This window comes from Gymnoscopelus braueri, assembly GCF_963280865.1.
Source record: "Gymnoscopelus braueri genome assembly, chromosome: 2".
Classification (NCBI taxonomy): Eukaryota; Metazoa; Chordata; class Actinopteri; order Myctophiformes; family Myctophidae; genus Gymnoscopelus; species Gymnoscopelus braueri.
Genome location: NC_137604.1, coordinates 28,211,831 through 28,238,392, shown reverse-complemented (window position 1 = coordinate 28,238,392; position 26,562 = coordinate 28,211,831). Strand labels below are relative to the sequence as shown.

At 39.7% G+C, this 26,562-nt stretch overlaps 3 protein-coding genes across 3 annotated transcripts in view; 2 read left to right on the top strand and 1 right to left on the bottom strand.

Moving 5' to 3' along the window:
- LOC308104268 (T-cell ecto-ADP-ribosyltransferase 1) overlaps positions 1-2,265 on the top strand; it is a 4,238-nt gene extending 1,973 nt beyond the window's left edge. The window contains exon 4 of the mRNA XM_080454662.1: positions 1-2,265. This exon is cut by the window's left edge and continues 21 nt beyond it. Within this exon, the coding sequence (XP_080310788.1) occupies positions 1-103 (103 nt within the window). The 3' untranslated portion in view covers positions 104-2,265.
- Positions 2,266-14,217: 11,952 nt separating this feature from the next.
- Positions 14,218-23,241, top strand: acy3.2 (aspartoacylase (aminocyclase) 3, tandem duplicate 2). The gene is made up of 7 exons (XM_080412928.1): positions 14,218-14,435; positions 17,570-17,796; positions 18,072-18,264; positions 18,532-18,625; positions 18,858-18,965; positions 19,753-19,865; positions 20,235-23,241. The coding sequence occupies exons 2-7, from the start codon at positions 17,570-17,572 to the stop codon at positions 20,430-20,432; spliced, it is 933 nt and encodes a 310-aa protein (XP_080269054.1). The 5' UTR covers positions 14,218-14,435; the 3' UTR covers positions 20,433-23,241.
- Positions 22,804-26,422, bottom strand: cldnd1b (claudin domain containing 1b). Its single transcript, XM_080412940.1, has 5 exons — positions 26,367-26,422; positions 25,437-26,102; positions 24,763-24,870; positions 24,241-24,378; positions 22,804-24,074 (listed from the first exon to the last, which is right to left on the bottom strand). The coding sequence occupies exons 2-5, from the start codon at positions 25,726-25,728 to the stop codon at positions 23,854-23,856; spliced, it is 759 nt and encodes a 252-aa protein (XP_080269066.1). The 5' UTR covers positions 25,729-26,102; positions 26,367-26,422; the 3' UTR covers positions 22,804-23,853.
- Positions 26,423-26,562: the final 140 nt, after the last annotated feature.

Sequence of the window (26,562 nt, the reverse complement as noted above, 5' to 3'; positions counted from 1 at the left end):
CACTAAACCTGATCCCTCCACTCTAGCTGGCGTCTCCACCCAGTATCTGGGCAGTGTTGTGATGGTGCTTATGGCAGTTTCTCTTTTTTTGATTACCTGCTGAAGATCAATAATCGTCAACTCTAACTGCTATCAGAGTTAAAGGAGAACATCGCCCATTTTCAACCTCATCTTCATATATTTGGTCCTCACTAATGCGCAGTATAAGATGGCACCATTTCTGTCTATAATAATAATACATCCAAAGCGCTTTTCTAGGTCACTTTACAGTACACAACAGAACAAATAAAAGACACAACTTAATTAAGAGAATAACTAGTTAAAAGGCAAAAAAATTAGCAAATAAAAACATTAAAATTAAAAGGCAGAAAGGGGGATTTGAATTAGCAGGGAAAGCGAGTCTGAAAAGGTGGGTTTTGAGTGAGGCTTTGAACAGGGCAAGAGTGGGTGCAGCTTTTATGTGATGTGGGAGTGAGTTCCAAAGGGAGGGAGCTGCAAATGAGAAAGCCCTGTCACCCTAGGTGCGTTTCTTTGTTTTGGGGATGTCCAGGAGGTTGGCATCACCAGACCTGAGAGAGCGGTAAGGGGCGTGGCGTTTGAGGAGGTCAGAGAGGTAGCGGGGAGCCTGGTTGTTGAGGGCCTTGTAGGTGGTGATACGTATTTTGAAATCTATGAATCTCTCTACTTGCTCTGCATCTCAGAGTCAGACTGTGGAAAGTTTATAATCCTGCATACCAATGACATCATCGGCAGGCAAGTTTGATCATTTCAAACAAGATTTCAATGTTACTGTTTTTCTTTCTTTTATTTTTGATCGCCTCTATTTCAGCATACTAACATTCCAGGGAGAGAAAAGTTTCTATTAGTTTGGTATGGTTTCTAAACAGCCCACAGCCCACCTCTGAGACACAGTCACAGTAGACAGAAATGATGCCATGTTAAAACGAGCGTTAGTAAGGACCAATTATATGAAGATGAAAATGGGTGAAGTGGTCCTTTAACTATACAGTTATATACACTTTTTTTTCACTCTCACATGCTGCACAGTACACACACACACACACACACACACACACACACACACACACACACACACACACACACACACACACACACACACACACACACACACACACACACACACACACACACACACACACACACACACACACACACACACACACACACACACTGTATAATTACTTCACCATATTTGCCATTTTTCATGCTAGGCCCTAGCAGCTAGGGAATAGAAGTAAGAAAGGAATACAGTTTTACTGTCCTTCGTCAAGGCAGCATAAACTGTGTTCAGAGATTGGTCAGTAATTTTATCACAATTGTATTGATGAGCAGAATACTTAATAATTGACAGAAGTAATTAAGTATTTATTGCCTTCAATCATATGATTTATAAGTAGTTATGATCTCCAAACCAACTGAAATTCTGTTATACATTTTCTAAAAATAATTCACATTCTAAAAGTTGTTTTTTTTTAAAGATCAATGTATATGAAACATAGCTAATATTTGACATAGTGCTGGTGTGTTCATAACAATCACAATGCTTCATACTAGACTGTCATCTAAAGAGTGCCATACTTTGATGATAAGAAAACTGTGTCATGAAAAAAAATCTAACTGTAGGCCTATATCATAAAACAAACCTCATATAGGCTTATTATACTCCCAACAAATTAAATACTTTGTTACAAAAATCCTATGCTGTAATGTACAAAATAAAGTTATGATAGATGTCAGAAAATCGTAAAACATCATAAAATACATGATTGATGACAGTAAAATATGATATTTTCCCTCATTATGGGGACTGCCATGGCACACAGGAGCACTGTTTGAAGGACACGGGGTTGTAAGTTCAATCTCCAGAACTTCCTGAAGGATGTGCTTCTTGTACATCACAGTTGTACCAAAGCAGAAGAATGTTTTTGTTGAAAGGAACTGAGCAGTAGACTGTACTGTAGGCTGGCCTATATGTGGAGGTACAGCGGGACAGTGTTTCTGATTATGAATTGGCATTAGAGTAGTTTTGATTATGGAATGTGAACATTTAAAATGAGAGCTTTTATTGTTTTTAGCCGTTTTATGCTTAAGCTTTTTGGTCGTGGTATTTTATATTTTCAATTGTATGTGGATTGTGATGATTCATGAGTGTATCTGCATTTTATTTGCATAGCCCTCTGAGGCTCAGATGAGTGTGTAATAAAGACTTTTGTGAATAAATAACAAATCTCACTTTGAGATTAATCAGTGTCAAGTTTTCTGCTGAAACTGTAAACAGAATCACATACAAATGAGTGAATCTTTATTTGATTACCAGTATTTAATCGATAAAAGATATTCCAATAATTGATTAAGAGGATTCAAATTTAGATCATTTTCAGTAGAAGTAATGTAAATTCCATGCATTTAGATGAAAGGCCAGAAGTGCCATATTTTAAAAAAAGAAATAAAGGAATACATTAAATAATAAAGAAAAACAATTAGAAATAAAACACACACATAACCTCACTCCGTCAAATGGAAGAAGCTTGCGACACACATTTTGTTTCACAGCGTAACCAAATGCAAATGAGATTTCCGGAGGGAGGGGGTGTTTACCAGGCTAGCACACACACACACACACACACACACACACACACACACACACACACACACACACACACACACACACACGCGTGCGTGCGTGTGTGGTCGGCGGAATGCTCATGGTTACTCACCTGCCATTGAGGCAGCAGTATAGATGGGGTTGTGCATGGTGGAGCTCATGGCCAGCCACATAATTGACAGGCAAACCTGTTGGATGTACTTCCACTTGTTAAGTTGTTTTTTGAGGCCTGTCACTATGAAGTAGATGCGATAAGGTAGCCAGCAGAGTGCAAACGTCACCACTACCATGATCATCATCTTTACCACCTGCCAGAAATGGAGGGAAAAGAGAAAATATATAGAAAAAAACAGAGAGAAGACAGTATAATATATAGCCTACTGTATACACAGATAGACAGATTATGTGGGTGTAAAAAATGTAAAGAGGGGGGAAAAGGCTTTTCTACTACATGAAGAGGTCGATCAGTCTCATTTTGTTCTTAGTTTGAAATAAAATGAATTATGTTTTGTTATGGTGCAGCCATAACTCAATTACCACCAATTCATAACTCAAGTACATCGCATACCTTTCCTGAAACTTCACATCGTTCTGTGCTGCTATTTTTCCATACAGTAGCTAACAAACAGACTTAAGCCCAGTCCACACCAATGATTCGCAACGCAACAAGTTGCAACTGCAACAGAATACCCAATTTTGGAATGAAGAACATGAAGATCAACGCTGTAGCAGGCAATAGCATTGAGGAGGCTCTGGCTTGTATGGGTCAGTTTAAATTGTTCAGTGATAATACACATTCTGTGGTAACCATGCTCCTCTTGTTCAATGTGTTAATGTGTAAGACAAACAACATTACTTCTCCCCTCAAAACATATGTGTGTATATGTATTTGTAAGAGTGTGTGTGGTCACATACTGTATGCATGCGATAGTCTTGTACAGTATGTATCAAGAAAGGAGTCTCTGTAGCTATGCCACTTGGGGGCAGTGTGGACACTCCATGCTTGCCCAATTTTCCTTTTTCATGGTCTGCCTCAGGATTCACATATCTGGGTATTTCCATTATTCCCAATGTTAAAGCACTGCTACGGTTAAATTTCTCTAATGTTTTACAGGGTATTAGGAGTGATCTCACAAGATGGTTTGACCTTCCAATTTCTTGGATAGGCAGGATAAATCTATAACTAAAATGAATGTGCTACCCCGGCTTCTATACCCAATGCAAATGTTACCTCTATGCATTACCAAGGGAAATTGAAAGTGACTTTTCTAAATGTATATGGCATTGTAAAACACCTAGACTGAGTATGAAGACATTTTGACCCAGGAGTCAAAAGTGCAGTTTTTCAGTCTCGGTACGATAGAGGATAGAGTTATAGGAGACCTGTTTAATGTCAATTGAAATGGTCAAAGAACTCATTTGGAGTTCCTCGGAAATACTTTTTTGCATAACTTCAGGCTTGCCACTTTATCAATACGGAAGTTTCCTCAAGACAAGCCTGAAGCCTCTTCTCTGAACTATTATCCACATATTTTTATGATACGAGTTACAACGCACACAATTTAGATGATGTGGTGGGGTGTAAGTGTCTGTGACACTTGTCCTTTTAACTTCAATTGTTTCTTAAGTTTGAAGTTAATTTATTATTATTTTGCTTATTTTGGGATACCTTTATTTTGACACTTCCTGTGTATTTTGGGCTACCTTTTATTTTTACACTTCCTGTTACTTGACCGGCCTTATCTGAGGCGTGCTAGCGTTACTCACAGGACAGATCCATTCAGAGCATAGTGACAGTTGAGAGAGGCACGGCCGCTCACCAACGTGTTTCCTAAATCAACGCGACACGGTACGAAATGTTTGTTTGTTTGTTCTGTGGCCTATTTGTAACCTGTAACCCTGCACTTTAAATGCGCAGTTGGAGTAAGGTTGTTTTGGTTGTTAAGGTTGTTTTGTTTATATATTAATAAAAACCAAATCTGTCACCTTTTCACGCACAGCCCCCTGGTACACCTGTGAGCTGCGGAAAATTAAGACAGCTGGGCGCATCCTAGAGCGGCGTCTCAAAGCCACAGGACTCACAGTGCACAAACTGGCCTACAAAGACCACCAGAAGGCCTACTCTAAAGCCCTTAGAGACGCACGAGCTAAATTCTACTCAAATTTAATTAACAATACCCCCGGCAACTCCAAGCAGCTTTTTTCCACCATTAATCAGTTTCTCAAACCGCAATCTTCCACTCACTCAGCATTCACAGAGGAACAATGCAATAACTTCATCTCCTTCTTCACTACTAAAGTGAACACCATCTGCTCCCAGCTCTCCAGACACTCCACATCTCCAGTTTGCCCTGCCCCCCCCGCATGGGATCTCTCAGCCTCTCCGCTGTTTCTCCACCACCACGCAGCAAGGGGTCGTGGACATCATCAAAAGGATGAAACCCTCCACCTGTGCCCTGGACCCCTTCCCCACAGCCCTAGTAAAGCTCAACATCTGTGCCATAAGTCCCCTGATAACTAAAACCATAAACCTCTCACTCCAGTCTGGTCTTGTTCCCTCTGCATTGAAGACAGCCATCATCACACCCCTGCTCAAAAAACCCTCATTAGATCCCGACAACCTGGCCAATTACAGACCCATTTCCAACCTCCCCTTTCTTTCCAAAATTTTGGAAAAAGTGGTGGCAGCACAACTCCAGGACCACCTCGACATAAATGGCATTGCTGAAAAATTTCAGTCTGGTTTCCGTGCAGCCCATAGCACAACACCAACCTTCTTGTTGTGCCTGACACCAACCTCCGCACCATGGGCGACCGGGCCTTCTGTCACACAGCCCCATGTCTGTGGAATGCCCTCCCTGACCACCTGAGAGCCCCACAGTCCACTGATGCTTTTAAAAATGGACTAAAAACCTACCTTTTTTAAAAAAAATCTAATTTTTCATGGACTTTGTTTTTTGTTTTATTTTTTCGTACTGAGTTTTAATTTCTAAATGTTGGCCCTTTAGTTTAGCCTGGTTGGGTCTATTATAATTGTTTTGTTGCCTATGCTGTTTTTATACTCTGCTTTTAAATCTGTAGCACTGTTCGCAAGAATGTAAAGTGCGTTATAAATAAAATTTATTATTATTATTATTATTATATTGTTCACAGTGCCTGTTAATTGTGACGTTTGGGGCAACTGATTGATTGATTGATTGAAATTTTTATTAGGCAAAAAGAATGTAAAACAACACAGTTACATTTATAATGCTTTTGTCTAAAAGGTCCGACCAAAAAAGTCCTTGCGGACTTGTTTCCGTTGGGGTCCTTGAGTTAATTTCATAGACATATATAGTAGCAACCAAACAGTTCAAAAATCAACATGAAAATACAGATAATACAGAAAAAATACCACTATGTACAAAAAAAGCATTTAAAAAATATATGTAAAAAAAAAAAGGGGGGGGGGGGAAGCATGGGAAAATAAAAATTATATACAAAAAAAAGCATGAGGAAATACAAAATATGTACAAAAAAAAAGGAGGGGGGGGGGGTCGTCTGTCTACAGGGAAACTGGTACTAGCTCCTCTTTCGGCCTCCAGAAAGATGGGTTTTTAGGGCTGTTTTGAATGAGCCCAGCGAACTGCATTTTTTGAGGGATGGGGTTAGACTATTCCATTCCTTGGTGGCTGTGCTATAGAAGGAGAATTTGCCCATGTTTGTTTTATGGGTGGGTGGTACCAGATTGTTGTTTACGCTCCCTCTAGTTTCGTGGCTGTGGGTGTCACTAACTTTTTCGAGGTATTTATACAGATATGCGGGTATAGGGGGCATATCGGGCAAATCTGCATTTACAATTTTGAAGACCAGACCCATTTTTAGTTGTTTAACCCTGTCTTCCACCCTGAGCCAGCCTAGGCTGGCAAAGTGAGTGGGAGAGAGGTGGGTCATGGGCCCCAGTCCGAGAAGTAGTCGGATCAGTTTGTTTTGGGAGGTTTGATTAGTCTGCAGTGACACTGAGGTGTTGGAGTACCAAGAGGAGCTAGCATAGTCAAAAAGGGGCTGAATCAGGGCCCCTGAGAGGGTCCTGAGGGCCTGAGGGTTGACAAAAGAGGAAACTCTGCCCATAAATCTGGTTCTCTGGTTTACTCCTTTGACCACCTTTGTTGCCATGCTTTCACCTGACAGGTATTTGTCAAGAATACATCCCAAAAACTATGATCATTTGAGTTACCTGAAGCCAAGGTGGTTTTGTATGCAGCCCATAGCACCCTTTGGATAGCGGAGCGAGGTACAGGAGTGTTCTTTTGTTTGTTTGTTTTGGATTTTCTTTCTGATTTAATTTGGGCTCTATTAATTGTTTGTCTGGTATTTTGATTTGGTTATGATACATTTTCGTTTGGTATTTGCATTAATTCACTGAATTATATCAACTATAAATTAACTATTTTATTATTGAATTGTACTTTGAAAGTGATCCTTTGAAATGCACTGATTTTATTGTTGAGTGAAACTATGAAATGATTTAATATGATTATAACAGTATTTATTTCTATTTTTATAGTTTTACACGGTGTTCGAACAAAGCTTCATTCTGTGTGAAGAGAAAATAAATACACCCGTTGAAACCATCCACCTTCGTCATAATTCAAATCCAAGGGCCGCTACATGGGGAGCTGGGAAAAGGACTTTCAATCAAACTGAGTACGATAAGGAATGTTGGGCAGCTTAGCAATAGGTTAAAAAATATGCAGTATATGATAATTCCACAACACAGAGCACCTCAAATCTTAAACAAAATCGATCCCAGTAGGTCCCCTTTGTGTATTAAATGTAAAAACGTGGTTGGTAGGCTACTTATGTATACTGTTTCTGGGAATGTCCCAAGATTTCCAGGTTCTGATCTTGTGTGGCAAAAAAAAGTTCAATTATGAAATCTAAGATTTTAAAGATCCTTGGCAGTTTTTATTAGGGCTGCCATCAAAATGAGCTGTACTAGACCCTAGAAGAGCTAAGCTACTTAAAAGCTTCTCTGTGTGGCTAGAAAATGCATATTATTCAATTGGATTCACGAAAAAATCAGTGACTCGGTGCCGGTAATAGATTATTTGCCCAAGTATTTATCTACTCTGATTTATAAAGGAAGTGACTCATTGGATTGGAAAGCCTCGTACTTGTAGGCTACTCTTACAATTTGCCTTCTGATGTGCCCATGTGTGTTGAGTATTTTTATGAATGTTTGACTAGGTGTATCTATAATTACATGGTCATTGCAGAGTGCTGCTTGCCCTTCCTTTCCTTTGTTTTGTTGTTGTTTTTCTTGTCTTTGTATTGTGTGCCACCCCCACAATGGTGTAAGTGATGACATCACCGCTAAAGGCAGCACCAGCATCGTCACTGTGATACCTGCACCTGACTCAATCACATATTCGTTGAAAGAGAAAATACACCTGCACATGCACTGTTTGCACCCTTACAAATAGATTTGTTTTGGGTGACATTTCCACCTTCACATGTCTTCATCAGGCTTCAATGCATTTTATAGTTTGTCTTTCTCTACATTGTCTACACTGTGCCAAACATCTGCGACACTTGATTCACTGTGATGGAAAACCAGGGAAATTGAAAAAGGAGCGCTCGTTTTCATCCCCCCCAGGCAATTCTGTAGAACCAACACTAGAGGGCAATGCAAGCCACACTAGAATAGAGCCCCCCACCACGCACACACACACGTGCGTGCGCACACACTCGCGTGTGCACACACGCACGCGCACACACGCGTGTGCACATGCACACACACACACACACACATGTGTGTCGTGGATAGTAACCCATGAAAAGATCTATTCTCCCCCTATTGGTTTACAACTCGGACAATTAATGACTTATGTCAGCTGTGGGGTGTCTACGATTCAATTTTATACTTAGGTCCATAGTTCCCTTCTTTGTCATACTGCAGTTGATGATTATTTGCATTGTTATGAGACAGTTGTGTGCATCTCTAATAGAATCAAATGGTTATTTGTAAATACATTCAGTAATCTTTGCATTACAACACATTTACATGATTGAATTTGAAACAATAGATATCTAGAAGTGAGGGAGCCCTTGCGCCCTCCAGCCCCACTATAAGATAGGAAAAAAAATCTAACCCTTTAATGATACAACTCTGACATTCCAATTATCTAGCTGTAAGATAATTGACTGTCAAATTATCTTGAAATACTATTTGAATTCCATCTGAATTTATCTCCGTTTTGGAAATGGAAACCCAAATAGTGTTGGTCTAATGATTATCCTGGGTGGGTGGTTGGGGTATGGAGATGCCCTTTGCAAATGTTGACAACTTTCCTAGCCTGGTAAACCCTCCCTCCAGAAATCTCATTTGTATTTTATTTGGAATCAAATGGAAATGAGATTTCCGGAGGGAGGGTTTACCAGGCTACAACTTTCCTACCTGTCAACGGCTATTAGCGCTCATAGAATAGCTGAACACACTCAACACAGCATAGCTCCGACGGAACCTCTCCCTCCGCTGTATAGCTCCGAGATGAGGTTCCTCGTTGTTTCCTGCCGTTTGCGGTCGACATTGTCGCACATTTTCCACTTTACATGTTTCTTACCCCTTTCTGCACATCGTATCCAAAAAGCAAAGCATTTGCGCCACTCTCTCAGATGTTTTAAGTTCTAGCGGAACATAACAGCTTCTAACGAGTTGAAGAAAGTTTTTAATTTGCCTCTGTTTTCATCCGGTTACATGTTTTTAAGACATTGCGCAAGAGTTGCGCCCGTAGAGATAACATTACTGATTACCCTACTGGTCAAATGTTGAATTGCATCTTCTAATGCAAAATATTATGGAACCGGATGAAAACCGAGGCAAATTAAATACTTTCTTCAACTCGTTAGAAGCTGTTATGTTCCGCTAGAACTTAAAACATCTGAGAGAGTGGCGCAAATGCTTTGCTTTTTGGATACGATGTGCAGAAAGGGGTAAGAAACATGTAAAGTGGAAAATGTGCGACAATGTCGACCGCAAACGGCAGGAAACAACGAGGAACCTCATCTCGGAGCTACATAGCGGAGGGAGAGGTTCCGTAGGGGCTAAACACAGCAGTGACTGGGAAAAAAGTTGTGAAATCTGCTATTCCAAAGTGCCATGAGCTGCTGCGTAAATGAAGTTAATCAGTGTGTTGAAAAAAGCCATCGAACTTGATCGAATTGCGTCAGAAAAAGACACACACACACACACACACAGACACACACACACACACACACTCTCTTTCTGGAGCCGAGGCCTCAGCCGGCACGGACAGGCACAACAAGTAGAGACAGCTCACGTCTCCTTCGGGGTAAGTATGTAAGTGGACACTGACACTGAGCTTATGTAGACAAGTAAGACGCGCGAACGCGGGAAGCGAACGCAGCTCGAAAATATTGTGTATTTACGGACTTATTTCACCGTGATGGGGAGAACATTGTGTGTGTGTGTTGCATTGTAATGAGAGCATTGTCTAAATTCCTGCACTCTGGCGCACTCGGGTGGCTGCTTACAGGCAGTGCACGCATGTGAGTCACATGGGTGCATGCAGCCAATGAGAGCGCGGCTGCACACACACGGACAGACACACACACACACAAGCCGAGCACGGTTTCATAGTAAGCTCCACTTGCGCGGAGGCGCGCCTTCCTTCCGCTGCGTTCGCAATAAGCATTTTTTGGGAAAATCGCAGATATCTCCAGAATGTGGGGTCAAAAACACACCTGGCTAATTCATTGGAACCTGACTGAGTTAAATTCTCCTTAAAAGTTGTTGAAAGTAGTTGGCTGTAGGCATGTAGGCTACTGTACTCTCCTAAAAATCTAAAATTATTGATTAGACAATTAATCCTAGCCAAAATTATTGGTTATGACAACAAATAGGGTATTTATTTTTCCTCTACGTCATCACATCAATCACGTTCAATGAGGTTAGTTTACAATTGATTGATTGATGTACTTTATTTAGTAAGACATCAGTACATGGAAGTACAAAAAAATCACAATAAGGTCTACTAAACTGGGAGACTCATTAAGCACAATCGCAGGTGCAGTCTGAATCTGATTGATTGAATCACGTTGGTTTATGATTGCAGTCAACTGGCTGAGCTCCCATCCTGCTGTATACTCATTTAATAATTTGGAAATTAATTTGTTTTGTATGTTTATTGCTGATATTACATTTTGTTTGCATGATTAAACTTGAAGTAAACAGCACTTTTACACTGCACTGTCCATCAAGTTCATTATGACACTTTTTCAGTATGTTATTTATTGTGTGTGTGTGTGTGTGTGTGTGTTTGTGTGAGACTGTGTTCATTTTATGTGGTGCTTAAAAGCGTGCGTTTGGCGCCTATGAATTGTGCACCATGCGTGCAAGAGGGTTGGATATAATATGTCTCTAATATACTCCAAGACAGAGAGACAGCAGCTCATGCTGTCAGTTGGTCTACTTCCTTAGCTGATAACACAGTGAGATGTCGTAATTATGAGAAAAATACTAATGTCCCAATAGCCACTCAGTGCACCTGCACAAGTAGGCTACACATCGTGATCATCAGAACTGGATTCCATGCAACTGCAAGTTGATGTTTAATGTATAGATTCTGTCATATGTAGACCATTTCGATGGGTCTATTTTACAACCGTGACCAGTCTGGTCCATTTTAAAAAGAATGAAATTGTCATCAGTTTTGTTTAAGAGCAAGTCTGCTTCACCCTATAGTCTTATTAAGATATCCTTCGTCTATCCTTCGATTATAATGACCTGACCATGCTGTATAGGCTACCGTGCTGCCATAATGAACTGTGAGCTCTTTACACTCTAAGTAGCCTTCTGTACTGGGTCATGCATTTTGTGTAGGTTGGGTAGCTTTTACGCATGCTGAATAAACAGACATAATTTAAGTGGCATATGTAATAATGATATTAATAATAATAAAAAGCCAGCTGCCTCATAATGTTTCTGTTGAGATTTTGCTTGCAGTAATCATTTACCCCGATCAAAGGGAAAAAAATAAGAGGAAAATGTGTTTTCACTATATTGTAGGTCTACAATGAAGACCTACTGTACATTGTTGTGCAGACCTACATTGTAGACCTATCTTGGAGGTATATGCAGTGTACCTATTTTCTGTACATTTAAATTCAATAGCCCATATAGTGTAATTCTGTAATTACATTTAAAGGAGCACTTCACCCATTTTCAACCTTATCTTCATATTAGTACTCACTCACCAATGTTCATTTATTATATGGCATCATTTCCATCTGCTCACTCTACCTCTCATTGGTGGACTATGGACCAATGACATAATCGATGGGGATTTGAAGCAAATAGAAATTACAACCTTTTTCTTCCTGGAAAGTTAATATGCTGAAGAAGCCATTGTTCTTAAATTTATTTTTAAAAAAAGGGGGGAAAAAAGGTTTGAAATCTTGTTTGAAATGACCAAACCTGCCTACCGATGATGTCACCGGTAAGCAGGTTTCTGAACTGTCCACAACCCTCCTCTGAGACACAGAGTGAGTAGACAGAAATGATACCACCTTAAAATGAGCATTGGTGAGGACCAATTATATGAACATGAAAAAAAAATTATTTTATTATACTGTTGCTTACACACAGGTTACACAACATCAAGTGGAAGTGGGAGAGTGTGAGCCATTACTCCAGAAATGTGCAGGTTAATGTGTATGTCAGTTTTTACACGTGCACTTGGTGAATGGAAGACCTATCTCTATATCAATTGTTGAGAAGAAACATTTACTAGAAAGGTTAATTAAAAACTTCTGTATATAGGCTAAAACAACAGAAACTATGAAGTAAAAATCAACTAATGTCAACTTGTATTGCCCCAAACCCCAAAGGCCAACAGTTCAGCAGGCCAGGTGCCAACCGGTGCTTAAGTGACTGTGAGGCCAGTATTGTAGCCCACCCCCATGGATTTGTCTCACAGACAAATACCAAAAAGTCTGTTACCTCTCAGCATGGCCTAATTACCCACAAGCCACCTGTTTCGGTCAACTCCCTGTCTGAAATGTCACAGCTGAAGCCTCTCCTAAACAGTGTCTGTGCCCCATGCTAAAAAGGTCACAAGTACATGTAACTGCTACCTGCATGAAGATGTTTTTAGAACAATTTTCCCATGAATTATTCAGACATCATCTAATAATCCCAAAGGGAGTATTCTGCTTGAAATGCACTCACCCAGTCTCTGTCATCTCACACTTTTGACATATTGATAACAGGGAAGAAACAGTGTTTGTCGTTTGTCTGATTGAGCCATGTGTGCGATTAGATTTATAATGTGGCCACTGATGAAAACATATTATGCTGAAGAAAATGAAGTTGGCAGGCAAAATAGTGTCTCAAGACAGACTGTTTGGTTAACACAATTTTCAAATGCTTACGCCATATATTATATGTAGAGATTGTGGAATAGTTGTCTGGCTTCAGAGACTTGCAGGCAAAATGACTCTGTTGTTAGATAGGTTAGCCATTCCAGCACTGATTAAAAGAAGCGTGTGTGTGTGTGTGTGTGCGTGTGCGTGTGTGTGTGTATCAAGACATATAAAGTCCCCTTGAATGCTACTCTGTGAGAAACATCTAAGCAAAAAGACAATCTATCATTGTCAATAACCCTTTCCATTGTTAATTTATATAACACAGACTTTCTGTGAGAATGTACATTTAGCGCATGTGCATTCTTATTTAGCTATGTTTGATTAAAAAGTCCACAATGTAGGCTACACATTTCTGCTGTGAAAGTTGATTCAATGGTGAACTCTAGTTACTTTCTTGCCCCATGTGTTGAAAAATATTATTGCAAGGACCTGTACAGTATGGTGAGAGCAGCATAAGTTGTTGCCAAATTAAGGAAGATATACACCAAACTTTTAGTAATATTTAGTAAGGTTCAAGGGCATGTGTAATAGGCTAGAAATTTCATTGCTATTTATTTTAATTCATGTTGATACCAATATTTGTATTGGTTTCACACTAATCTCTCAAGAACAGAGATAGTCAAAAACAGCAGAGGGCGCTGTTTTTCCTTTTCATTTGGCGTTGGGTTCCCAGATGGTTTCACACAGCTCATTGCATCATGAGCTACTGAGTAAGAGATTAGTCTCTCAACTCAAGCCAGACAAGAGACAACTACAACCTTCGAATAGTGGAGGCATTTGAGAATTGTGTGTACCAATAGTCTGTCTGAGACTAGTAAGACTAGAGATTCATCTGAAACTGTCTTTTAAGATTGTTCTTCTACAATAAAGAGTATTTTAACTTAGTCTTTCTCAATTTATTGCACCTTTTTTCTTGTTATTTTTCTAAGCCTTTCTAACTATTTTACTTTTATTACTTTTATTTTTCTCACTCTCTCCCATGTCCGTGGAGTAACTCAGCATTTCCTTTGCTGATACAGCTGGAAGAAGTACTCTAAACATGCAAATGGGGGAGGTACTGTACCATAAAAGACCAGAGCAAAAAATAAATAAATGACAGACACTGGAATTTAAGAGTCAGTGTGTGGGTGTGGTCTAAGAACTGGTTTCACTTTACAATGTCAAACACCAAGCTGGTTGTGTGTGTTTGTATGTTTCAGTGCTTCTGGCTTCAAAGTAATCGGTGGAGTGCCTGATTAACTGTGTATACACATTGTGAAACTCTACATTTTAATGCATGGTTATTTTAAAAGGAGTTAACTCTAAGTTCAAAGGTTGCTGAATGTTTTGTATGCTATACATTCAGTGAAAGCTGATCAAGGAACAACTATTGACTCAAAAGGTAAGACAACTCCCTGACATCTAGCCTTAAATGTATTTTCTTGAACTTTACCAGATTCTGTAGAAGGTAGGGAATTCAATTGTCCCTGTGTCCTGCTGTGTTCTCTACCATTGCAAATCTAGCTGCTCCAGTCCATGCAATATCTTGGAAAGCATCCTCTCATGTGCTGCTGCTGTACTTTTTCTTTTGGTGCCATTTCAATGTGGTCATGACTCTGAGCTGAAAAACACTACGCAGCCTACCTTTTCCCCTCAGAACATCCCAGGACTAGGCTATGTGCTGTTTTGCAGTGGTGAAAATGTTTCCAATGTTCAATACTTTTACTTCTACTCCACGTGCACCTCAGAGGCAAATATAGTGCTTTCACTCCACTACAATTATTGGACAACTTTAGTTACTAGTTAGCCTACTTTGTAGATTTTAAATATTATTACAAAACAAACATTAACATTAACCACTTCAACCCTATTTAGACTTCGGCTATTTTCAAATGATTTTATACATTTTGAAAACATGAAATGGAAGATACTTTAAGTACATTTTGATTCCATTACTTTTACTCAAGTAAATCTTGTAACAGACTATTTCTGCAGTGTACTACTGTTACGTAAGTAAAACATTTGACTACTTCTTCCCCCACTGCCATTTTGACATAATGAAACCAGATGTTTTGCAGACTATAGCAGAGAGTGGAGTGGGAGGTCAAAGGTCTTATTGACCTGGACTGAAAGGACAGCTTTTTATGCTGATGTGTGGTGCTGGCCATTTGACAATGTTCAATGTTCAATGTTTGAAACATGTGCATGATGTGAAGAAGTCAGTCTGTATGTCATGTTGACATGACAGATTCATGAATCAATAAGATGTTTGTGTTAACGTTTATCATTTTCAGTGTGTCATCAATCACGTACTGATCACGTAATCTCGGTACTGTTGATTGCCTAAAAATAATAGGCATGGAGCCTGTCACATATTATTTATTTTTCCCAGATTCAGTGACTATAGCTGGTGTTTAGAAAACTCTGCCATGCTACATAAATGTTGTCGGCTCTCACCAAAACAGTGTTTATTCTATGAAGAATTATTACAATTTACAATTTAGGTATTTAGCGGACGCTCTTATCCAGAGCAACTTACAATAAGCAAGGTAAGCACATACATCAAATGCAGAGAGACAATGTAATACCTCAGTAAACAAGGATCACAGGTAAACTAAGAACCTTGCATCAGTCTAAACAACATACTATAAAAAAATTATCTGTACATTGAAACTATAAAGGATACCAGGTAAACAATTAACCTAGGCATCTGCCTAAATAACATACTATCTAAATTACATTTTTAACATTGTGGTCAAGAAAAACAAGACCAGGAGACCTGGTTCTGCCAGACCCAGAATAAGTACTTTATAAGATCAGAGCACTACGTCACGGCTAAGCCGGACTTCACTTGACGTGTCAGCCTGTGTCTCTATGCCCATGTATGGACGAAAGGGGGACAGACTTTTTTAGCTGGGGCCGGAGGACAAAGTGACCATGCCCATGTATGGATGAAACAGGTACAAAGCCTCATGTAAGCCCGACCCCTTGGGTCTGGCAACAAGCCTGTACTGTAAGTATTAAGTAACAAAAACATGAGAACAAATGACCAAGGTATGTCTGCATGGTCGCCATTAGCCATACTGATCTCAGAATTACACTGACTTACCTCAGTAACATTACAGTAAACCAGGTGAGACTGGTATTACAGAATTGGAACAAAAAGCTTTATTTATGAATATAATTCAATTAAAATTAAGCAATAACTTCATCCCTCATTCGTGCATAGAACCCCCCAGGTGAGTATAGCCTACAGTATGTACAGTATGTACAGTAGGTTATCCTACCTGTTGTGAAATCTGATTCTGTCTTTTTTCCCCTGTGGGGAAATTGGTTTGCAAACAGAATTCATAAATAAATATAGCATATAGTAGATAGCATTATAATAAAGTTTCAATGAGATATAAAAGCAATTTGAGTCCATCAGTTCTGTTGTTAGTGTATGCAATAGCAACAGGCCTACAGCTTGTTCAAAATCCCAAGAACTTGGGGAACAAGTGATCTCGGATATCTGTTTGATTTAGTCCTCCTAGGAAACATATACCGCCTCCCTGATGGCAAGACTCCACATGAAGAGGGTGTTGACTGTTAGCCAGAATGGCCTTTGGCCTCTGAACGGCTCTTGATAAACATGGCCAAGATCATTGAAGTTAAACCCCATCTTTCCCAGATCAGGCTTTCAAGCCGAGAAATCATTGACTCACTGAGGCGTTGGTACAAGTTGAAATAAGACACTGAATAACTGTAGCAGCAACATGTTAGAATGGCAGCAAAATAGAGGTCAGGCAGGGGAGGTATACTGTATAAATACAATTGTGAGTGGTTAACATGCAGGTACAGTATGAAAGAAGGTGTTAATTATATAGGCTAAACTGATAGGATAATTATACATAATGCAATGATGATGACCAATGGGTTGGAGTCGTCTCCAATGTGTAAACTAGCTGTATAATGAGATGTAAAGAAAGGTAATCCTCCTGACCAAATTTAGTTCCATTTCATGAGTTTAGTTCCATTTCAGAAGGCTACCATTACAGCTGTGTAACCCTGACACATATTAATGACAAGACAGTAGGCTATATACAATTACAGCTGAGTAACCCTGCCACATACCAATGACAAGACAGAAGGCTACCATTACAGCTGTGTAACCCTGCCACATATTAATGACAACAAGACAGTAGGCTATATACAATTACAGCTGAGTAACCCTGCCACATACCAATGACAAGACAGTAGGCTACCATTACAGCTGAAGTGCTGAACAATGTATCTCCCTCCTTGAATTCTACCCCACCATTTATGTCAATAAATCAAACCTATACTTGTTGATTGCTTCATCACATTGAGTCAAGCCTTGACTCCCATTGATTCATGAAATCTAAGGCATTTCTGAAAAGGCTCTTTGTCTCTTTCTTTCTCTCTCTGTGTTTTGCAAATATTCTAATAGTGAATATTAATTTGAATTTAAAATATTAGAACATAGAAGGAGGAAATTATAAACTAATCTGGCAGTTTTTTTTTTCTTGCCCACAGATGGAGCATGTGTCCCTCCCTGCATTGTCTCGCATTGCCATTTGTGGTGGCACACATGGAAATGAGATGTCCGGTGTGCACCTAGTGAGAGAAATGCAGAGACAGCAGGTAGATCAAGTTGGATCAGTCTCTATAACCACAGTCATGTCAAACCCACGGGCTGTGGAAACTTGCAGAAGATACACAGAAACAGACATCAACCGTTGTTTTACAGACGCCATACTCAGGTGAACAGAAAAGGGCTTAAACCATAAAATGTGATTTAATGTTGCCAACTGGAATAAAGGTTTGCTGAGAACCCCTGCCAAAAAGCAGGCTTTGAGCTCAGTATTTGAGAGATTTAATTAATAACAGAAGCTAGATTGTGCCGAGCAGTAAATAAAAAAAAATATTTTGGGTCTAGGGTCAACTAACTCATTAAGAACCCATTTGAGAACTGTTAGTTCTGTATTAAATAATGTATTTTAACCAAGTAAACAATAACATATCTTTTGTCCACCAGTGCACCTATAACAGATGCCACCCCTTATGAGGTTAGTCGAGCCCAGGAACTGAATATTCAGCTTGGTCCCAAAGGCAGCCAAGAAGCCATGGATCTGGTTTGTGATCTCCACAACACCACAGCCAATATGGGCCTGACCCTCATTGGCTATCACTTTGACTGGGTCTTCCTGCATATCTTTAAATACATCCAGGTGAGAACTTTGTGGTTTCCAGCATTTCATCTTAGAGGTCAGCTAGGGCGTGCCCGTTTTGAAACATGTGCCCATTCGGAACTATGGAATTCTTTAAACCTGGAGCTGATCACTCGCGTTCTCAATCAAATAATTCCATTGTATGTGCATGCACAATAGCTTAAACAAAAGCTGTGTTTACTTATAAAATGGCTTTAATACACTATTTAAATATGTAACATTAATACATCATGTTGCGGGTAAATACGTTCCTTGTGGTGTTTTCAGTGCAAGATAACCTCTACACCCGTGAGGTCAATCGTTATGGAATTGCCCTCTTCTGAGGCTTATTCTCAAGATTCACTGGGCAAACATGGCCTCTGTAAGTGCTTGTGTGTGAGTCTGTATAATTATATAATTACTGTGTGTGTGTGTGTGTGTGTGTGTGTGTGTGTGTGTGTGTGTGTGTGTGTGTGTGTGTGTGTGTGTGTGTGTGTGTGTGTGTGTGTGTGTGTGTGTGTGTGTGTGTGTGTGTGTGTGTGTGTGTGTGTGTGTACCACCTCTGAATTTGTGACAAACATTGGTATAAGAATTGTATCTCCTCTTCTCCACAGCAATAGAGATAGGACCACAACCCAATGGAGTGGTCAGAGCAGATATCTTTAACTTGATGAAAGAGGCAGTTGATCAGATATTAATTTGGATTCAGAGTTTCAACTCAGGTAAAGTAACAACTTCCAGTCGCTGTCAAGATTAACATGTTTAACCCCAGAAATGTAGTCCATTCTAGTCATTGTCTCCGCCAGGCCGAAAGGCATGGCGAGAGAGTATGTTTTACCCCCTGTCCGTCCGTCCGTGTGTCCGTCCGTGTGTCCGTCCGTGTGTCCTGTCCTGTCTGTGTGTTAGCAGCTAATCTCCGGCACCGTTGGCCCGGTCGCTGCGAAACTGTGCACACACACTCCCTGGATGCCAATTCAGAACCTCTGCCCCAAATTTTTCACATGGGCCTGTTATAGCGCCACCAGGAGTCCGATTTGTGCAAAACCCATTTACTCCTACAGATTTTATCCAAACATCACGCAAATCGGTACACAGTATCTCTATGTGATCAAGACGGATCTGTCCTATATTTCATATTCCATCCTCATTGGCTAAGGTTGGCTTCCAAAGTTTGCAGGATTGGTCCGTTTTGAACAAAATGTCTCAAATCATGAACAGCGTACGATTTCCGTGAAAACTTGCACGCACATTTCCACTAGGCCGAGGAAGAAATGCCACCCTTTTCACATTGGCCTATTATAGCGCCACCAGCAGGTCTAATTTACCAAAACAATGCCTCAAATCATGAATGCATGTACATTCCCACTAGCCCGAGGAAGAAATGGCACCCTTTTCACATTGGCCTATTATAGCGCCACCAGGTGGCCACAATAACCTACTTGACCTGGCGGAGACCTGTGCTCCGAGGAGCATTTTTTCTAGTTTAATATCTTTCCCATCATTCCATAGGCAGCACCTTTGAAGGCGGTGAAGTGGAAGCGTACATTTTCGTGAAGAGCATAGACTACCCAAGAGACCCGGAGACACATGAAATGACTGGTGCCATACACCCCAGTCTACAGGTACAACAAGCACATTTCAATATTGTCCATCATATTGGAACTACAAGGTGAGATGCATACACTTGGTACACTTAAGGCTGTTAAAAATTGTAACAGGGGGCACCTGGTGTTTCAGCCAGTTAGTGTACGGACCACTCCTTGTGAACACGAAAACCTGGGTTTGAATCCGACTCCCATCTTGTCTCATGTCTCTCCTCTCTCTGTCCTTGTTTTTCTGTCTCTCGGCACTGACCTAAAACAAAGTCAAAATAATGAAAAACTGTTTTTTGTAATTTTTATCTGTGAATTTGAATTTACATGTGCATGTGAATTTGTTTATTTGCAATTCACCTGCACACTTTATCTTACCTTGTCACTTTGCTTCTATAGGATAGAGATTTCAGCCTTCTGCGTCCTGGTGACCCCACCTTTCTGTCATTCTCTGGAGAGACACTTCCGTATGAGGGGGATGAACCACTCTATCCCTTCTTTGTGAATGAGTGTGCATACTATGAGAAGAAAATTGCATTCCATCTTGCTAAAAAGAAAACTCTAACCATACCAGCCATAAGTGTGAAGAAGGATTGATTGGAGTAGAAGCGTGAAGAACCATGAGAGAGAAAGTTTATATTGAAACAATGAACTTCAATAATAATATATTTTAGATACATTTTATACTATTAACCAGAACTATACTAATGGGTTATTAGGTCATATTTATGTAATAATTACAACTATAATTTATAGTAAATACATTTTAATTCCTTCTGGTGTGGTGTACCTTTATTCTGATATGCACATGCATGGTTGACTGACTGGCTACATGGAAATGAAAGCAAAATGGCACGAGTCTCCGCACTTTAGTGTTTTGATCCAACTTGGATCTTTATCAGCAAAAATGTGAATACATTCCAGTAGATTGGACAATGATGGTACAGTTGTCAAGGTGGTAAATACAGGTGAGATTGACTGTATCGAAGTGAATATACTGTAACTACAGTACATATACTGTAGCTTACCTTGAATCTGACTGACACTTCAGGCTTTTCCAAGACAGAAAAATAAATGCAAAAGTCACATTTATTAATAGAGAAACAATATGAACAGTGTGCCTTAGGATACATAAATATTGTCAACAGCCACTAAGTGAATAAACATTAGGCATCTAATAATATACAACAGCAACTAAACGTGTATTCTGGAGCAGGAAAAGATATAATATGACAGCCAATATGAGCTAAAACACTGCCGGAAAATGCTGCTTTTGCAATATCTTAAATCATTGTCATAATTTCCTACCAAGGTCACATGACATTGTACAATTTGTACCATTAAAAGCCAAATGCATAGGTTATTTGGCCACACAAATTTAAATGTGGCATAAATAGAATAATAAAAATAGGGAACTTACATGACAAAATAAATGTATTTGACAGGTCTGCTAACACATTACACAGTTCACTAACATAATTGTTTACAGACTTAAATACTGTTAATGTCATATTTCACTGCCACACACTGTCAGTGTTACAGTAGTTTAAACAGTGCAGCCAATATCTTGGTTGAGCAACTGAAGTTATTTTTTTCAGATCTTATTTTACAAATATCTTGGTTGAGCAACTGAAGTTATTTTTTTCAGATCTTATTTTACAAATAGCAATCTGCAAGGTCACAACCATGTCACATCGCGACATCATGTGAGCTTGTAGATAATCTATTTTCTCTGCATAACACCATTGTACAACACCATCGTAGGACAAAGTATGAAATGGTGGTCAATTAACACTTGTGGGTATACAGTACATTTTGTTCCTGCTGTTGTGACTTATTTTGTAATTTGAAATAAACTTGAGGTTTGAACTATGAACTTACTGTACCTTCCACACCACTTGGGTACCTAAAAGGTCACGGTGATTCATTCTGAATGTGAGGTAATATTTGTCAAGTACAAACAGATGGACAGAGAAGGCAGAAGAAATGCTAATAAGCTGCTGCCTGCTTGACAATGTAAACATTTTCCCCAGACAGACTCTAATACCAGCTGCAGAAGTGAATAATCTCTCATAATAACCGCTGCTATATATACAGTATATATATATATATAAAAAGGGGGGTCAGGCCATCTTTTTTTATAAATGTTCTCTTGTGGCAGTGTAGGGCAGTTCCAAACTATCAGATTAGATGAGACCTTCAGCTCAGCTAAGGGTCAACAAACAAACCCCTAAGTGGCCTTAATTAAACTCAGTCTAAACTGTTCCAGATCTGTAGATGCTGGATTTGACTGTACCCAACATGTTTATGGACATTTGTGTATACAAATTTTAATCTCTGCAGCTGTAAAGAGGCAGGCCAAGTGCAAAAAGGCTGACAGTTTTCAAACTTCACTTCTACAAGCAACAAACATCACATCATCCTATGATCTATCTTACTATAAGATGAATAAAACTCTTGTCTATCCTTATCCATTTTTCTACTTAGTGGTATGACCAATCGATCTGTTGCACATGGGCCATTGGCATAAGCAGGGATTGACGCGGGTGATGTTTCCCTTTCTCCAAATTTACAGTTTTAGCATTTTTGCCATGGACTACGGGATCCTCAGCTATGGACTACACCTAAAAATTGTCGGTGTAGTGTGCATGACATTAATAAGGTGGTATGGAACTATTCATAAATATGTTTAAAAAAATGTTCAATGAATGTGAAAGACAGTGAAATTCTATCTACATATTCTGGCAGTAGATTATGGCACAGGTAACAATTACCAAGATAATTAACTGAATTAATAACAGCTATTTGAAAGCTTACATCAGTGTCATGCTGTAATCAACAGCAGGCCAATGGAGCAGCCATTATTAAAGAGCCATAGAGCACTGCCAGAAAAATAAAGTTGTGCTATCTGGTTTGGAGTGAATATCACTTTTCTATTAGATTCAGAGTTACTTAAAAGTAATTTGGTTTAAGTCTAAGTTACAACAAGTTGACACAAGTTGCTGAAACATGTAGGCCATTATATTTTACATGGGATCTTAAAGAACACAGGTTTTCTGGAGTGGTATAAATTCAACAAATTATGTTTTACATTCAAATAAACATCTACAAATGTGGATGAAAACAGCAAAGGAGTGGTTACATTTCAATGAATGACATTCAGCCAAAACATGCCATATATAAAAAGTGAAAATTACCACAGATAACAAAAAAAGCCTCTGCAATACACATAAAGACCAACGAAAATGCACATAACCTATGAAAATAGGCCGTTCTAATATCGTCATGCATTAATGGAGCAAGCCATCACAATTTATCTCAAATAACCCTGCTGACTTAAAATTTGTGGCAATAATAATCATTGTTATTTAAAGACCTAATGAAATGAAAAATGTTTTCCCCACACTTTTAGAGCATACTTGTTGTCATAATGAGGACAAACATATCATTAGATGCAAAAATTAAATCCATTTATGTGTATTCTTATGTCAAAAGTCCCTAAAAGTCGCATCAGGATGAGACTGTGATTGGTTAAGCCAAAACACGCCTCAGTTTCTGAGCTAAGCTTGGCAAAAGAGTCAAAAATAAAGCCATTTCATGACATCTTTAAAGTTTAAACTATTCACAAATAAGGACAATATGGTGAGACTAGATGGCAACAGAAAAAGGCAGTCATAAGCTTTACAAACCAGCATAAAAACAATGGAACCAGCGGAATTGAATGTTGCGAGAAAAGGTCATAATAAATGTTATTCAGGTTTAATGAAGGCTGCTGTGAAATCTGGGTGAAATATAACAGAAAGTAAATGAGAAGTTATACGTTTGTGACTTCCCCATTCAACAGCACTAACGTGGCCTGTAGTTCCAGAAGATCAACCTTGTATTATTTTGTGGTTTGGTAGAGGTGTAAAAATTTTGTCCAACCTGTAGAAGTCTGCTGAGCAATAAACCTCACTAAACAGTCTTCTGAAGAGTAGTTCATTTACAGGAATCTTGTTGAGGCTCAATATGTTGCGTTTTACGCAACCCTGTATGCAGTCATGCGGGTGTAATTCTTGCGGTGGCTGCGGGCTGCCCATAGGAACAAAGCAGCCGCCATCATCTGCATCGGGGACGTGATCAGGGCCAAGTAGAGAGACCAGCCAAGTGACCCATCCACCCCATCAGGCAGTGCAGAGTTCCGGTGGAGCAGGTCCATTCCTGCCAGGAAACAGCAAACAGTACCCAGAGTGCACAGGCCTGGAGAAGCAAGGGGGAAAGGAGAATGCTGAAAGTCAGTTAAAACTTAGAAAATGACAAATTTGTGTAAACCATGCGTTTGGCTAGTTGGGGCATAAAGGTAATAGGTGGGTGAGAAACATTGTTTACTAAAAAGTAGAACAAAATAAGTGTTCCTTTCTCTTACCTGCCAGGAGATGTAGCACTCCTACACCTAGGGTGGGGGTGATGCTGCGGCACAGGCAGGCACACACCCCAATAAGGCAACTCAGGAAAACCAAGGCAAGAGACACCAGGGGCAGGAGGAACTGACACCTCCACAAGTCTGCACAAAAAAACATAAGCCAATGAACGGTGAAAGAATAATACATTCTTCGGGCAGTCAAATGTAATAAAGCCATTAATATTATTGTAATTTACATTGACAATTGACAAATTAACCACTTAAACCCCAGCCCAGCATCCGTATTGTGGGGAAAGCGTTTGCTGAAAATAGCCGATCGACAAGCTCACAACACGACGCGCTGCGTCGCGCTGTGAGCTTGTCGATCGCCTATTTTCAGCGGAAGCTTTCTCCACAATAACAGAAAAGACATCAGTATAGAGCCCTGAGGGACTCCGCTCAACCATATTTAAGTGGGGTTTAAGTGGTTAAACAAAGGTTCGTAAAAAACTTTAAATATGGGTTGGGGAGGAGACTGTAACTCACATGTCCTCAGTAGATCCTCTCCACTGTTATGGTTGCCAGGATCCTTGTACTTAGAAACAAACTGCTGGGGCAGGGTGAAGCTCACACACTGGGTCACCATCTTAGGATCTGGGACAGCAAGAGGGAGATCTTAAATGCAACTGGGCAAACACCATCAAACTGACATTAAATTAAGACCTGAGGCCAATTCTACAAATGCCTTCTAAATCAGTGGTTCTCAAACTTTTTCGTAAATCAAAATTATTCAAAATGTTTCTAACACTTTCAAACAACAAAATTAGCAGATGTACACGCTCACAGCACGGCACAAAGTGACGTGCTGTGAGCTAGTATATCTGCTATTTTTGAATAGCCAACACTGAAATCGGTTACACACCGGCGAATATGCGAATATACGCAAAATAAGGACGAATAATTAAAAGACGCTTTTTTCGCTCCGCGAAACTGATGTGGAAGCTTGCATTGACTTTATAAAGGTTTTTTAAAAAACGTATTATTCGCATGAAAAAAATCGCCCCGGTGTGTAAGGACCTTAAAATCTAAAATGACAGAGATGCTTTCCCGGTTTTAATGGGTTAAATTATTTCAGTATGAATTCATCACAAATCCTATCATCTTGTGTATTTTTTTTATAAACCTTTAGTGATATCACAATGCCATATATGGGTTCTTACCGGGCTGTTTGTACCAGTGTCCCTGACCCGGGGCCGGGACATGTACACACCTCCACCACAGTCCCAGGGTGCCATTGAGACGGAACATGGTGTCACTGTAGGCCTTCTCATCAAAGTCTCCATTGATGAACTCCTCTCGGAGCTCGGAGGCGTTGCTGGACTCACGCTTGGCTGGCAGACTGCGGTACTGGTACCAGTGTTGTGTTCCCACGGCAACCGACAGATACACTGTGGCGAGGAGGCTGAGCACTGAGCCAATGACCAGAGCTGTGGCGTATCTGTTATCCACCATGGTGCATATGATAGATGCTGCTTGACTTGAAGACTAAAATGATGGGGAGATGTCCCAATGTATTTAGTATTCCGTAATAAAATATGAATACAAAATAAAATAAAATGGGGAGATGCTGGTCTTCAGAGAAAAGTGAGGTACTTGTGTGTGAAGAGGTTAAGGCTGTCTTGTGTAAAAATAAAAAATAAAGCAGTTCAAAGGTCAGCCACCAAGCACCAGCAGGCAAGTGGCCATACTGATTGATTGATTAAGTTATTACTTAATATATCATAATCATATCCCCAGCTTTGCATTGCATTTCACTGCACCACATCCACTGTCTGTGTGTGTAACCTTGTGTAACGTTTCACAAGGTTGCTCCACTTCATGCAAACCTGCATAAAATGACAAAACAACAGAAAATAGAGGTCAGTATATATATATATATCACGGTTAACGTCACTAGACAGCTGTGTAGCATCACTCAGCTATAGCTACAGTATCTGGCTAATGCTACCTAATTCTGCCTAACGTCAAACCTGAAGCATAACAACGCTATTAAACAAGTAACAGAACCGTTAATCTTAACAGTGTAAGTTATATTCAACCTTTGTAATCGTAGCTACATAACATACATCGATGTATTAGGTTTTATTTACCTCTTTGCTTCAAGCTTCCTCCCCCCAACAGCTGCTCCTCCTTTCTTCTTCTTCTTCTTCTTTGTTAAAGCCCTATGGTTAAAGCCGGGTTTGGCAAAATACTTCAGGTGTATTAACGCCACCTACTGATACAGTGTGTGAACTGCTCCAACTTTTATATGTTCACATGAGGAAGTCGACTTATATAAAATGAATA